At 47.6% G+C, this 14,198-nt stretch overlaps 1 protein-coding gene across 1 annotated transcript in view; it reads right to left on the bottom strand.

Annotated features, from left to right (window-relative positions):
- The window catches only part of Cnksr1 (connector enhancer of kinase suppressor of Ras 1), an 11,331-nt gene extending 3,854 nt beyond the window's left edge, over nucleotides 1–7,477 (bottom strand). The window contains exons 1-13 of the mRNA XM_033767690.1: nucleotides 6,830–7,477; nucleotides 4,446–4,603; nucleotides 4,167–4,348; nucleotides 3,521–3,605; nucleotides 3,067–3,108; nucleotides 2,880–2,984; nucleotides 1,619–1,678; nucleotides 1,454–1,522; nucleotides 997–1,098; nucleotides 854–915; nucleotides 685–779; nucleotides 471–562; nucleotides 333–394 (exon numbers count right to left, since the gene is read on the bottom strand). Of these exons, the coding sequence (XP_033623581.1) occupies nucleotides 333–394; nucleotides 471–562; nucleotides 685–779; nucleotides 854–915; nucleotides 997–1,098; nucleotides 1,454–1,522; nucleotides 1,619–1,678; nucleotides 2,880–2,984; nucleotides 3,067–3,108; nucleotides 3,521–3,605; nucleotides 4,167–4,348; nucleotides 4,446–4,603; nucleotides 6,830–7,019 (1,304 nt within the window). The 5' untranslated portion in view covers nucleotides 7,020–7,477. The remainder of the gene's footprint in view (nucleotides 1–332; nucleotides 395–470; nucleotides 563–684; nucleotides 780–853; nucleotides 916–996; nucleotides 1,099–1,453; nucleotides 1,523–1,618; nucleotides 1,679–2,879; nucleotides 2,985–3,066; nucleotides 3,109–3,520; nucleotides 3,606–4,166; nucleotides 4,349–4,445; nucleotides 4,604–6,829) is intronic.
- Between the last annotated feature and the right edge of the window lie 6,721 nt (nucleotides 7,478–14,198).

Genomic DNA, 14,198 nt, shown 5'->3' on the forward strand with positions numbered 1-14,198 from the left:
TCGCCACGCCTGAAGGAACACACCGCGGGTGGGGTGGGGGTGGGGTGAGAGGTGGTGAGGTGCCCCACTCCCCAGACCTCCTGAGCATCCCCCACTGAGATGTCTGTAGCCACACACACACCCTGGGCTCAGAATGTCACGCAGGTCATCTGAGGCAGGGAGGACTCTGTTTCACAGATGAGGCAACTGAAGATCAGGGGACCAGGCACTTGGTCAAAATCACAGAGCTGGTAAGAGGTCAGATCTGTCTGACCCCAGAGACAGAGGATGTGTGGGAAGCGGGTGGGGGCGTCGCCCCAACACAGAAAGATTTCTGAGAGGTCCCCTCCTAGAGTGACCTCCACCCACCCAGGGCACTCATACCTTTGTATTTCTTCCGACCAAGGACTGGACTCTGAAAAGAACACGCAGGGTTAGAGAAGGTCTGGGTCCATATCGCACACCACTCCTTGCTGATCCCATGAGCTCACCTTGTCAGGGCGTCCTGGGAACCCGGGAGTCTCTGTTATTCCTGCTGGGAATGTGGGTGGAGACGCAGGGGTGATGGGCAGGGGCTCGGGATCTGTCAGCAAGGGAAGCGGGAGAAGGTCCATGAACCCAGGCCCAGGCCTGGGGGTCGGGTGGTGTTATCAGCATCGAGGGCCACAGTCAGAAGCTCAGATGCCTTGCTGAAGAGTCTGTTACCTGCGAGGGCTTTGACACTACCTATACAAGCAGGGCTGGGCCCAGGATACGGGTCTGAAGTCAGGTCAAAGGCAAAGACTTCTTCAGATGGGACCCTGGGAAGAGCATGGAGAGATGAGATGAGCCCATGGTCCCCCCACCAAGAGACCCCCAGGGCAGAGTCTGTTACCTGGGAGACAGTGAGGCTACGGTCAGAGATTGGCTTCTCAGGTGTAGGGAGTCCAGGGGCGTCTGGGGAGCCATCAGAATCAGGATTATGGAGCTGGCAAGAGGAGTCTGAAAGCAGGTAGGGGAGGGTGGGCAGCTGGTTACCTGCGGAGGAGTCTCCGGCACCGGGATCTTCTTCAGCACGATGCTGGCCCCGGCAGGCTCCCGCAGCAGCTCCCTCACCATGTTCTCGTGGGACCAGCCCACCTGTGGACAAGAGAAGGGGATAAGGTAGAGACACTGGGCTGGCATCAGGCTGGGCAGCAGGCTCTGAAGCAACCCACCAACTCTAGACCTTGTACTTGGAGCTCCCCGGAGCTTCCTCCTGCTGCTTTACCTGCACCACCTTCAGGGAACCTCCATAAGCCCCTTTGCCCCAGCTCTGCAGAGGAAGGTGAGAGGGCCTTGGGATGTGCAGCTGACAAGGGTATGGGCTCTCACCTGGGAGCCAGTTCTGAACTTCCTGGCAGGCAGCATCTACAGCCCTGATCTTGCTAAGGGGCAGATCCCTGGGCTGCCTTCCCCACCTACTAGGGCTTCACTCTGTCCCCACCTCACTCACCACCACCTGCTCATTGATCTGGACAACCTCATCTCCAGGCAGGATCTGCAGCTGGGTGTCAGTGGAGACCTGGTATGGGGAGTGGGACCCAAAAGTGGGCTCTCTGGGGCCTGGAGCTGGTGAGTGGGCTCAAGGGTGGAGGCTGAGAAAGGTATGGGCTCTCACCTGGGTGCCCACTCGGGACACAAAGTGCAGGCAGTTGCTGGTGGTTTGGATTTCCAGGCCCTGCAGAGGCGGAGACTACAGTCACTAAGGGCTTGGGGGCAGCAGGGCCACTGGGCACCAGGACTCTGTCATGGGTGGCAATGGGGGTGGGGTGGGGAGAGAGCTGGCCCCAAGTTGGCACGGCCCCAACTTGCTGTGTGACTTTGGGCTTGCTGCTCCTCTCTGGATCTCTGTCCCCTCCTCTGAAAGGGCCAGAGTGAAGCCAGGGTCACTGATTTCTGAGATACCAGATTCACAGACTTTCCTGAATGGAGAGGGACAGGGCAGGGTTGGGGGCTCTGGGTTTCCTAACCAGTCAAGATTAAAGCAGAAAAGCTCATCTTATTTCTTCTCTCTCCTAACCTGTCCCTGAGACCCTGCCAGGCCTGTGTCACAAAGTTGGTATGTGCAACCTGAGACCATACTGGCACAGCCCCTCAGGACATGGGAAGGTGCTACAGGTAGGTCCTCTGGGTTTCATGTCTTTTCTGGAGCTAGGGGTTGAATCCAGAACCTTGCGCATGATAGGAAAACACTACCACTGAGCTACACCCCTGGCCCTTTTTAAAGTTTTCTGTTTGTTTTGCTTTTTTGAGATAGAATCTTGCTATGTAGTCTAGGCTGTCCTTGAATTCATGTAACCAAGATGGCCTTGAGCTTGGGATCCCCCTGCCTCAGCTGCGCAAATGCTAGGATTATAGACATGTACCACTATGTCTGGAAAAATGTGACATGAGTCCCTAGGCTTTTTAAAAATTTGAGACAGGGTCCCACTAAGTTGCCCAGGTTGGCTCTGGATTTGTGCACCTCTTGCCTCAGCCTCCTGAGAAACTAGGATTACAGGTGTGCACTACTGTGCCCAGCTGGACCTCCATGTTAACACCTGTGCATAATAGGCTTCCAGCCAGCAGTAGAGGATACTGGACACCCTAGACCAACGATGGGGAAAACTTTTAGAGACCAAGTGCCCAAATTGCAACCCCAAACCCACTTATTTATTGCAACATGCCAACAGTGAAATTAAACCCGAACACTGCGGTTTTTAAAAAAAACAACCAGTGCTCAGCTGCTGGGGCAACATGGCTCACATGCCAACAGAGAGGGCTCTGTGTGCCTGCTGCGGCATGCATGCTGTGAGCTTGCCACCACTACCCCAGACCATATTTCGGGCCCAGAAAAGGCTGCCAAAGGGACAGAAGTGAGGTGACAGGTCAGAGCTCACCGAAGGATCGTCCAGCTGCACCTGCTGCAGCACAGCCCTTTGCTCCAGCAGCTCCTGTGGGGTGTGACTCAGGATATTGTGACAGATTCCAGACACGTGGCTGCACTGGGAGAGGGGGCAAGTTGATTGGCTAAGCCCAGTTCCACTCCCACCTTCCCCATCCCACTGCCCCTCTCCCTCCACTCACGATCCTCAGGACTTTGCTCTCCTTCACGGCCTTCGGGCAGTCCTAGAAGTAGAGTGAAAAGTAGGAGCCTCTCCTGAGTAAGGGTAGGAGAGGGTGGCCTTTTCCTAAAGCATGGGAGGACTGTCTCCTCGGCCCTTCTCAGCTTCCCTATAGGGCTTCAGAATTTCAACCCCAAGCTCTCATTCCCCTGGCACCAGGCCCCCAGGAGTCACCACACATGCACGCCCTCCCCTGTCACCCACTCCTGACTGGCAAATTTCCCAAGCTCCCCTGCCATGGAGGAGACCCTGTGCCCCCATTGACCTATACCCAGCAGCAGGATCTCTTCTCCTCCTGCGCTTACTCCCTTGCCCCAGCCCTCACACCTGACCCTGGTCTGATTCACAGGTTATAAAAAGCCCCTGCCTGGTCTGGCCTCCTGAGCATGTGCCAAGCCTGGCCCCTGTCCTCCTACCTCCTGCAAAGCCTGGCTCAGCTCCCCACACAATGCCCCGATCTCCTGGCAGGCTGAGAAGTCGTTTAACTGGGAGAAGAGGTACCTGGCAGGAGAAGCACGGCACAGCAGTTCAGGGCCCGTGCTGCAGCACTCTGAGCCCATCTCTCACCTGAGACTGCCCTGATGGGTTTTGCTTTGGAGCAAAGGAGATGACAATCCGTCTAAAGAGCTTAGCGCGGGACTTGATTTTTCATGCCTCTGCTATGCACAGCCTCTTGTCTAGGCACCGGGAGACATGCTGAACAACAGACGATTATATCAATAATTTAATTTCAGCTGTCATGAGTATTGTGAAACGTAGAGCTCTGACCATGGATAACAGGGGAGGCTTCCATGAGGAGGCAACATCTGAAATGGGACCTACAGTAGAAGCAGCAGCCAGTGAGGAGACAGGGAAGATCTCTAGTAGCTGTTGATAAGACTGAGATGATTACAAACCAGGGGTGGCATGGGAAGCCAGGTGGCCCAGTGTCTCTGTACACAGACTGACTTCTTTCACCTGCTCTGCCAAATCTCAACAAAAGCCAAACTCTGTTTTTCTCCGAGGCCCTAGGGGAGGGCAAGACAAGAAGGGTCCCCTCACCAGTCACCCCAACCCAGGTACCTGTTAAGCCAGAAAAGGAGAGCACGGGCCTCATGAACTAGCTTCACAGCCGCACTGAGGACTTCGGCAGGGATCTCAGCAGAGTCCCCCAGACGTCCCTGGACTAGGGTTTGGAAGGCCTGGGTCCCCTCCAGCAGCCCCTCTGCTAGGCTCTGCAGGTTCTCTGTTTGTAGCCCAGTGCTCTGTGTCAGAATGGGACAGGTCACCCCTTTGCCAGCAGCCAGCCCCTCTGGGGCCTCTCACCCGGGTTGGTGGATGCTGCAGCTAGTGCTCACTCACCAGGGCCTGGAGCTGTTCCACCCCATCCAAAATGAGCTCCTGGTGGCCCAGAGGCCACACTGTCAGAGCCTCCAGGGTTCGGGGGCACAGCTGGAGCAAGTACTTGCCAGGCAGCTCCCAGTCCTCAAAGGGATAGTCCTGCAGGGAAACGTCCAGGCCTGGAGGGAGAGCAGGGGTCAGGACAGGAAGCATGACTTTTCAGGCCAGTGCTTCACGCTTGCAGAGCCCTCTTCCCTTCCATCTGTTCCTGATCTGTTCCTAGGACCCAGGCTGTGTTTGATCCATTCCACACCTGAGTCCACCAGGTTGAAGACCATATATATAGAGCAGTGGCTCTTGGTCCTCAGAGCGGCAGCAACAGCCACTTCCCTAGGGAACTTGTTGGAAATGCAAAATTCCCAGGCTTTGCCCCACAGCTGCTGGAGGAGAAACTCAGGGGTGAGGCCCAACATTTGTGTTTTAACAAATCCTGCCAGTAACTCTAATGTTCCCTTAAATTTGAGAACTAGTGAAATAGGGGACAACTGCAGGGCCTCCGGAGTCGAGTGGATCTGCGAGCTAACACTTGAGCAAGTTACATAATTGCTTTGTGCCTCAGTTTCTTCACCTGTAAAACGAGAACAGTAAAACAAGTATTTGTTCCATGTTTGGGCTCATGGGAGACAGGTAATAAATTATAGCCATTGTATTGTTACTGCCAACTCTACCATGACCTACAAGGCCCTGCGTGATTGGGTTCCCTGCCCTCCAAGGCCTTTGCCATGTCCCAGCACAGCCCCTCCAGCTCAACACTTCAGGTCCAGAGGTCCAAGCCCTCGCAGCTCCTAGAACTCTTGCCTCAGTCCCCCGCACGTGCTATTCCTTCTGTCTGGACTGATATTCCGGCTCCTTCATGACTTTTTCACTTAATTTTCCACAGGAAGCTTCCAGACCTCCCTAGGTTGGGTTGGGGAGGCTTTCCTGAGGTTCCCACTGTTCCCTGAGCCAACATATACTCCAGTACTTGATCAGTCTCTCTCATTTGATTGCAGCCTTTTGAAACATCAGGCCTTAAATAACCATGTGTCTGTTTCCTCCAGCCTGTGCCTGGCACAAGGCAGTCATTCAAAAATAAGAAAAATAATCTACTGAGTACTTACTGTGCTGGGTCAAGTTTTTTTTGTGGTTGTTGTGTTTCTTGCAGTACTGAGGATTGAACCCAGAGGCCTTTAAATGGGCTACATCTCCAGTCCTTTTTATTTTTATTTTTAAATTTTGAGATAGGTTCTTGCCAACGTGCTAAATTGCCCAGGCTGGTCTCCAGCTTGTGATCTCCTGCTTTGGCCTTTCAGAGTGCTGAGGATACAGGCATGCACCACTATGCCTGGCATGGGCCAAATTTTAAGGGCTTTTCACATAATGACACGAGATCTTTGCTGCATTTCTAGTAGATGGGGAGTACTCTCATCACCATTAAACAAATGTGAAAAGACATGAATGGAGATTTGGTAGCTGGTGAACTCATGGAAGGCATTCTTCCCATTCTGAAGCAGGCTTTGTTGTTGATGTTGGTGGCGTGTGTGTGTGTGTGTGTGTGTGTGTGTGTGTGTGTGTGTGTGTGTGTGTTCACTAGCTTCCTGTGCTTTGGGAGTTCATGAATCTGTGGCTCCCTGGCTCTGGAGCATTGAGGAACTTCCCTCCCAAGCTCAGAGTGTGGCTGCCTCTTTCCCAGTAGACCCCAGTACTGTCCTACATATCTAGCCACACTGCGACTGCCTCATTTTGTCCACTTCATGGACACAGAAACTGATGCCTGTGGTCACAAAGCTAGTGAGTGTCTGCAGTTCTTGTCTCCAGGCTGTTTCAGTTTCGGCTCTCAGGGACTAGGAGCGCCTGCCTCTCCCTGAGGCTGTATCACCCTCTTCAGTCTGGCTGGGCTTCTGCTTCTCTCTGGGAGCTCAGACTGGGAAGAGGGGAAAATGACACCAGAGCTGGCCTAGTTCCAAGACTGGGCAAATCACTTCCAGGCTCTGTGTAGTTTCTGCTCTGAAAAACGGTCTTAACAACAGCCGCTGGGTCCTGGGGCTTCGGGAAGATGAAAGAGATAAAGGAGGCATAGGAGAGAAAGGACTCCCTTCTGTTTTCAGTGCCCCAACTCCCCTTTGCTACCCCTTGGCCTCTTAGGATGTAGGGCGATAGGGGACCCATGTGGGTCCTCCCTTCTGGGTTCCTGGGCTCTCCGGGGTCATCCGATCTATCTGTCCAGGACAGTATCCGGTACGTGGCAGACCCCCTGTAAATAGTTGTTGACTAACAGACTCCGCGGACTCGTTTTCCTCTCCCGACCCTGCCACGGGACACCACATAAACTCCCTTCACCCCATCTCTGCCCGTGCCGCACCTACCTCTCAGCCAGGCTGCCACCTTCTTGGGGGTCCAGGTCTCCACAGGATCCATGGCGAGCTCCGCCCGCAGCGTCCCTCCGATGCAGGAATTTCCGCTCCCAGAGCCCTGGGCGGGGCGAGGCTGGGCCGGGGCGGGGCCGCCGCATACCTGGGCCCGGTAGTCGCCCAGGTGAGGCACTTCGACGGCCATTGGCCCAATACCTGTCCACCTCCTGCCCCTCCCTCAGGCATCTTAATAAGGTTTGGGCAGCTGGATGCCATGGGGTGTGACCCGAGGACCTCAGAGCTGGCCGGAGATCCCGCCCAAACTGGTCTCATAGCCCAGAGGAGGCCCTGACCCTGGGGCTCCTCCAAAGGGGCCACAAGGTGAGCGGTAAGCACAGTGGCAAAACACTGGCAAAGCAAGGGTCAGGGGATCAGGCCCATGACAGCTCCTATTAGTAGTGTGACCCGGGTCAGAACGCAGCCTCTGTGCCTCTAAGGCTGTAAAACAGACATAAAGACCTGCTTCAGAGGATGTTTGCAGAGTGCGTGAGAGAATGGCTCTAAAACCTATAAAAATTGGGGTTTTAACCCTTTCTTTTATTTCACACTCTTTGACAGCCTGGCAAGGCTAATGGCCCCTTGCCATAAGGGGGCTGGGGTAAGTGATATGGTACTTTTTTTTTTAATATAAAATTTTTTTGAGATGGGATCTCATGATGTTACCTAGGCTGGTCTCAGATTCCTTGGTTAAAGTGATGGTTTCATTTTAGCCTCCCAGGTAGCAGGAACTACAGGTACAATACTATACCCAGCTAGAATAACACTTCTAGGGCCAGGATTTGGCTCAGTGATACTGCCACCTGCCTCGCAAGTGCAAGGACCAGAGTTCGATCCCCAGTACGCCCCCAAAATAAAAATTTAAAAAAATAACACCTCTAAAAGGGGTATCAGTGGATAAAAGGCCCCATGACGATATTTCTCTAATGAAAATATGTACGATAGCATAACAGTAGCTGGCTGTGTGTCTCAGTAGCTGTGCTGGGGGAGTACAGGAAGAAATCTTTGTGTTCACCCACTTGATGCACCGTGTTACACTTTTGGGTATTTATTTTTTCATTGTTTTCTTTTGATTTTTCATGTAGAATTATCCCACTTCAGTACAATATCACATGAACATCTGCTTTTACAACTTTGAGAGGAGGTTGAAAGTCATCAGGTGACGTGGCTACCAATAATGACTTGAAACGTGAGGCAAAGAAGGCAGCAAGGTCTGACAAAGAACTACAGAATGAAGACCTTGATTCAGATGAGGGAGAAAACAGTAATGTAAATAAATATTTGACCAGTCAAAATGCTACAAAATGGTCATACTTGAATATTCCAACATTAGAATTAGATCAGAAAATGTTATTAGGTTCTTGCCAGGGGTGAAACCTATTGGATGGAATGTCAACACTGTGATTCAATGCTGGAAATTGTTTGTAATGGACAATATGCTACAGGATATTTTGAAATACACTAACAGTGAAATACAAGAAAATATTCTATACTCATCAATAGTAATGCTCAAAATTTTATTTATCATGACACCTCACTATCTGAACTAAAAGCCTCCATAGCGAGACTTTATCATTATTTTTTTTTTTTTTTTGGTACCAGGGATTGAACTCAGGTTCTTGTGCTTGCAAGGCAGGAGGCAGAATTACTGAGCTAAATCCCTGGCCCTAGACTTTATCCTTCTAATCTTCTGAATCTAAAGGACTTGTGAAGAAGTGACAGATGAGATTTTTAGAACATAGTGACACTCAAGAGATTTGGTTTCTTTCAAAATTGCCCATGTCTTGATAACAAAAAGACCCACTAAAAAACAAAAATCCAACAATTTGGTTGCTATTTGCTCATTTTTTGAAAGCTTTGTTTCAAACTGCCAAGCAATTTATACACCATCTGAGTACATGAAAATTGATGAACAACTTCCATCATTTCATGGTTGTTGAAGGATTCAGCAATATTTACCTTCATATGCATATGTAGTCCAAAGATGGTATAAAAATATATGTCCTGGTAGATAGGAAGCCATTTTACACTTTGAATTTAGAAATTTATCCTGGAACTCAGCCACTAGGTCTTTATTCATGTAGTAATAAACCATATGATGTTGTAAACAGACTTGTTGCATCTATTTCAAAAAATAACCCAAATGTCACACTTGACAATTGGTTCATTAGTTACCCACTGATGTTACATTGGCTAATGATGACCAGCATAAGAGCTATCTACAAGAACAAAGAGGAGATTCGTGAAAAAAATGTTATAAGTTCACAATAGAGAATCATATAGTACAATCTTTGGACTTCAGAAAGACATAACATTGGCTTCCTATTTGATGAAGAAAAACAAAGTAGTATTGATACTGTCAACATTATATTATGATGAAAAAACTGACAGTGAAGCCAGGCATGGTAGTATATGTCTGTAATCTTAGCACTTGGGAGGCTGAGACAGAAGGATCCTGTGAGTTCAAGATCAGCCTGTCCTATATAGTGAGTTCAAGTCTAGCTTGAACTACAATAGAGACCCTGTCTCAAAACAAACAAAAAAGACCACTAGTGAATCCTTAACACAAACGAAGCCACAACAAAATTCAATAACTATGATATCACTTGAAACGCAAAGTGTTAGTCAATGTTTGTGTTTTACTCAATCCTAAACATGTCAGGCATAAATAATTTTATAGTTTAAAAAAAAAAGAAAAACAAAATATCATGAAGAAATTTTCTTAGAGGACTGGGACTAGAATTGATAAGTGATCAGTTACATAGAGGACAAACAATACGTATTTGCCCAAAGAATTCCAGAGGAGGGCCAGGGATTTAGCTCAGTGGTTCTACTACCTGCCTCACAAGCACAAAGACCAGAGTTCAATCCCCGGTGCCAAAAAAAAAAAAATTCTAGAGCAGATCAGTGAAGAGACAGATGAAACATCACAAGAACCTCTAAGAAAACAAGAAGAAAGCAAGATGTCAAGTTCAGTAGGCCCTCAAGTTATGACCTGCCTGACATACAAACAACTTGAGCTAATTAGGTTAATGGAAGATGTATCTGTCTGTTGTTAATGATAGCATATACCCAGGTAAACATTCAGATCTCAGTTGTATTGACTTAGTTACAACCAGCCCTTGGAAACAGATTGAGTTTGTGAGTCAAGGGCCCACTGTATGTCCTACCAAAGAAGACAGGAAAATAAAACTCATGTGCTATCAGTATAAGCGAGACTTGTGCATAGAATCTGCTGTGCTGTATGAAGACAGCCTTAGGTATGATAATTGAAGCAAAGATTATTTCTGTGGTAGAGTTTTGTTTGTATTTTCATTGTAGTGCACATAGGAATTTACTTCTGCTGTTATTTTTTAGATCTTGTAAGCAAGTAAACAGTTGATGTTGAAAATTGTGATGTTTATTCTTTTTCTTTTCCAGTACTGGGGATCAAACTCAGGACTTTGCACTTGCCAGGCAGGTGTGGCACCGCTGGGCCTTGATATTTTTTCTAAACATTCATTACATATTTGATATTTTATTTTATTGATATTTTATTTTCCCGCTAAATGCACACTGTATAATATCATAGGAAGCTCCTGCCAAAAGAGGAAGATGAGAGAAGTGGTGAGGGCAGCAGTGTAGCTCAGTGACAGAATGTCTGCCTGGTATGCATGAGTTCGGTCATGTGTGAGGACAGTCTTAGGTGTGCTAACTGAAGCAAAGATTATTCCTGTGGTAGAGTTTTATTTGTATTTCCATTATAGTTCACATAGGAATTTATTTCTGCTGTTTTTTTTAGATCTTGTTAAGCAAGTACACTCCTCATGTTGAAAATATTGGTTTATTCTAAACACTCATTACATATTAGAAATTTTGTTTTATTGATATTCTATTTTCCTGTTAAGCACACATTAATAAAACTCATAAAATTAAAATTAGTAATTCACCAATAGAAGTAATACTAAAAAATAATGTGGACATCATACCCCCCATAATGTGCCTTTCAAAAATTTACCATGATGCCCCTCCTAAGAGCATAAAATACAGCTAGATGTGGTGGTGGTGGTGCATCCCCATAATTCCAGAACTTGGAAGGCTGAGGCAGGAGGTTCACCATGAGTTCAAAGTCAGCTTGAACTACATAATGAGACCCTGTCTCAAAAAAAAAAAAAAGGCATAAAACAGAATACTTAGGATTACAAGAACAATTATTATCAAACCATGTAAAAGCTGAATATGGTGGTAGCCTACAGCTGTAATCCCAGCACTTGGGAGGCTGAGGCAGGAGGACTGCAAATTCAAGCCCAGTCTGGGCAATTTAGTGACTTAGCAATACCCTATCTAAAAATGCCAAATGAAAAATGTCTGAGGGTGTTGCTCAGCATGAAGGCCCTGAGTTCATCCCTAGTATCAAGAAAAAAAAAAAAAAAAAGAAGTTTGAGACTACAGAGGAAGACTCTGTGTCAAAAAACCAGAACAAACAAAACCAAAACAAAGTAGAAGGCGAATTTATGATTTAGAGAGGTTTAATGTTAATGACCCCTTTTTAATGACATCAGGACACTGTTGCTCAGCTTGAATAACATTAAGCTCATAGGGTCGTCTCTGACTCACCTTCTCTCACAAACAACTAATGATAGGGAATGCAGAAACCTGGGTCATCAGTGTGAGAATGGGCACAGTCATCATTTGCTCATTGAGCCTCCAGGCACCGAGCTCCTGCATCACAGGAGGGTCTGAAACACAGTGGCATTAGGGGTGGTTCAGCAGAGGCGTCATAGCTGTCACAATTTTGAAACAGTTACAAACATAAATATTTCAATACTTGTAATAACTACATTTAATACATGAAAATATCTGTAATTGCTGTTTGTATGTGTGCAGTACTAGGAATTGAACTCATGGGGGTGCCAAGCTACAAGCTATATCCTCAGCCCTCCTTTTTTTTTTTTTTTTTTTTTTTTTTTAACAAAAATCAAAGGCTCAGGGCCAGGGATTGAGCTCAGCAGATCAGTGGCCTGCCTTACAAGCGCAAGGACCCGAGTTCAATCCCCGGTACAAAAAAAAAAAAAAAAATCAAAGGCTCGATAAATTGCCCAGGATGGGCTTTGAGCTGGAAATCCTCCTGCCTCAGCTTCCTGAGTGACTGGGATTATATCCATATGCCACCACAACTAGCAATATCTGTGATTTCTATTGACAACAAAGTCACAGATAATGCTACTATTTCAACCCACAGAGAAGGAAATGGTAAATTTTAGTTAGGTGTTAGTGAAAAGAAAGATATGACTTTTTGTGGCTTGTGTCTAGATGTCCCCCCAAAGCCTCATGCAGTCTTTGTTGGAGGTGGGTGAAGAGAGTGAGATGGGAGGATTAAGAACGTGTAATAAACCACTACACGTGAGAGTAGGGCACTCTCTAATCCCAGGAGTCTGAATAAAAGGAACTGAAAGACATTGCTATGGTCCCTTGTTGACTTTGCTGTCTCCCATCACTGCCATGAGCTGTTTCTCCTCTTCCACTCTTGCCTTGAAGCCACCCAATCGGGGATTGAAACTTCTATGAACTGTAAGCCAAATAAACCCTCTCTACTTTAACTGTGGGTAGAAGAACTAATGCAGACTTTTAAGTTTACTCATCCCTTGAATTTTGAACCCCTGGTTAAAAGCCTCCATCTCAGAAAAATGTCTGGCGTATATGAAGTATTCATCATTATCATCTCAGGCCGGTGGACTCCTAGGTCTTGGGAACCAGGTGAAATTAAATTCCACACTCAGTTGCAGTGTGACTGAACCCAACTTTTACATCTCTCTCAGAACCTAGTTTATTCTTTCAGAAAGGGTGCTACCTAGACCATAGAACTTGAGGACTTCTAAGACTTTGAATCTGTGATATGGGGTAGACCTGAGTTATTATTGCTTTAAATTTGCAGGGAGAGCTGGGCATGGTGGCGCACGCCTGTAATCCCAGCACTTGGGAGGCTGAGGCAGGAGGATCACTGTGAGTTTGAGACCAGCCTGATCTACACAGTGAGTTCAAGGCCAGCCTGAACTACACAGCAAGACTTTGTCTTTAAATAAATAAAAATTAAAAAAAGATCTCCAGCTTCTCTGGAACTTCGGCCAGCTCTGATGGCCCCATCCCATCCTCATGCTTAGCATCAAACAGCAAGGGGGGATTGGCAGCTGCTTCCCTCAGTAGGAGACTCCAGATCTCTAGGCCCCGCAGGCCTTGCCTCTTCACTTAGTTCACTTCAATTAGCTGACTTCAAATCTGCAACACGCTGCTCACGTCTCTGGCTTTGACCTTTGCCTAGCTTCTTTCTACCCTGTCCTGCGTCCTTCCAACCACCCTGCTGCATACCCCTCTAACACTTTTGACCCTTCCAATAATATCCTTGCCAGGACACTGGGGAGGCCCCGTCAGCTCTAATAGGGTTTTTACCAGTGTCTGGTGGGCACAGGTCTGTCTTCACCACCCCGATGCCATCAAATGCTTATCCTAAGCTGGCTCAGATGCAGACAGGAAAATCTGGTCCTTCCTACCTCACAAGACTATGGAGGAAAAACAACAATAGCTTCCCACCACTCACTCCCCTGGAAGGCCTAGGGGCCCAGCAACCACAACAGTGCCTTTACTCTGTGCCCCAACACCTCAGAAGGGCAGGCCGTGAAGGGCCACAAAAGACTGTATGGACACAAAAGTCCTGTGTACATGCTGCAAAAATTTCAAAGGCCACAACAGGTTACGAAGTGAAAGGAAGATGTGCCATTTTCCCAGCATGTTTTAATTTTGTCCCCCAGTGGGGGCCACTGCTAAGTTTTCTCCATAGATGCAGATACTCGAAAATTGTACCTTTTTTTCATTTTATGATAATTTCATGAAATATATTCAACTGTATTTTTTTGGGGGGGTACTGAGGATCGAACTCAGGACCTTGCGCTTGCAAGGCAGGCAGCAACACCACTGAGCTAAATTCCTGGCATGAAATATATTCAGAATAATGATCAGCAGTTTGCTATTTTTAAACATAAGGGCAGCTTAACTGGTATTTAGATACCCTTTTATTGTCCCCAAACCGAGGATAGGAAAGCCCTTGCAGGAACTCCATCTTCAGAAAGGAGGTGAAATGTGTCCTCCCTCAAAGTAAAAGTGATTGAGACTTGGGTATCGTGGTACATGCCTGTAATCCTAGCACTCAGGAGGCTGAGGCAGGAGGATCAACAAAGCCAACCTGGGCTACACAGTGTTTTGTTTTGTTTTGAGACAGAGTCTCATTATGTAGTTCAAGCTGGCCTTGAACTCACTATGTAGCCTAGGCTGGCCTTGAGCTCCTGAGATCCTC

This window comes from Fukomys damarensis, unplaced genomic scaffold (genome assembly GCF_012274545.1).
Source record: "Fukomys damarensis isolate Sample0158 unplaced genomic scaffold, DMR_v1.0_HiC HiC_scaffold_23, whole genome shotgun sequence".
Classification (NCBI taxonomy): domain Eukaryota; kingdom Metazoa; phylum Chordata; class Mammalia; order Rodentia; family Bathyergidae; genus Fukomys; species Fukomys damarensis.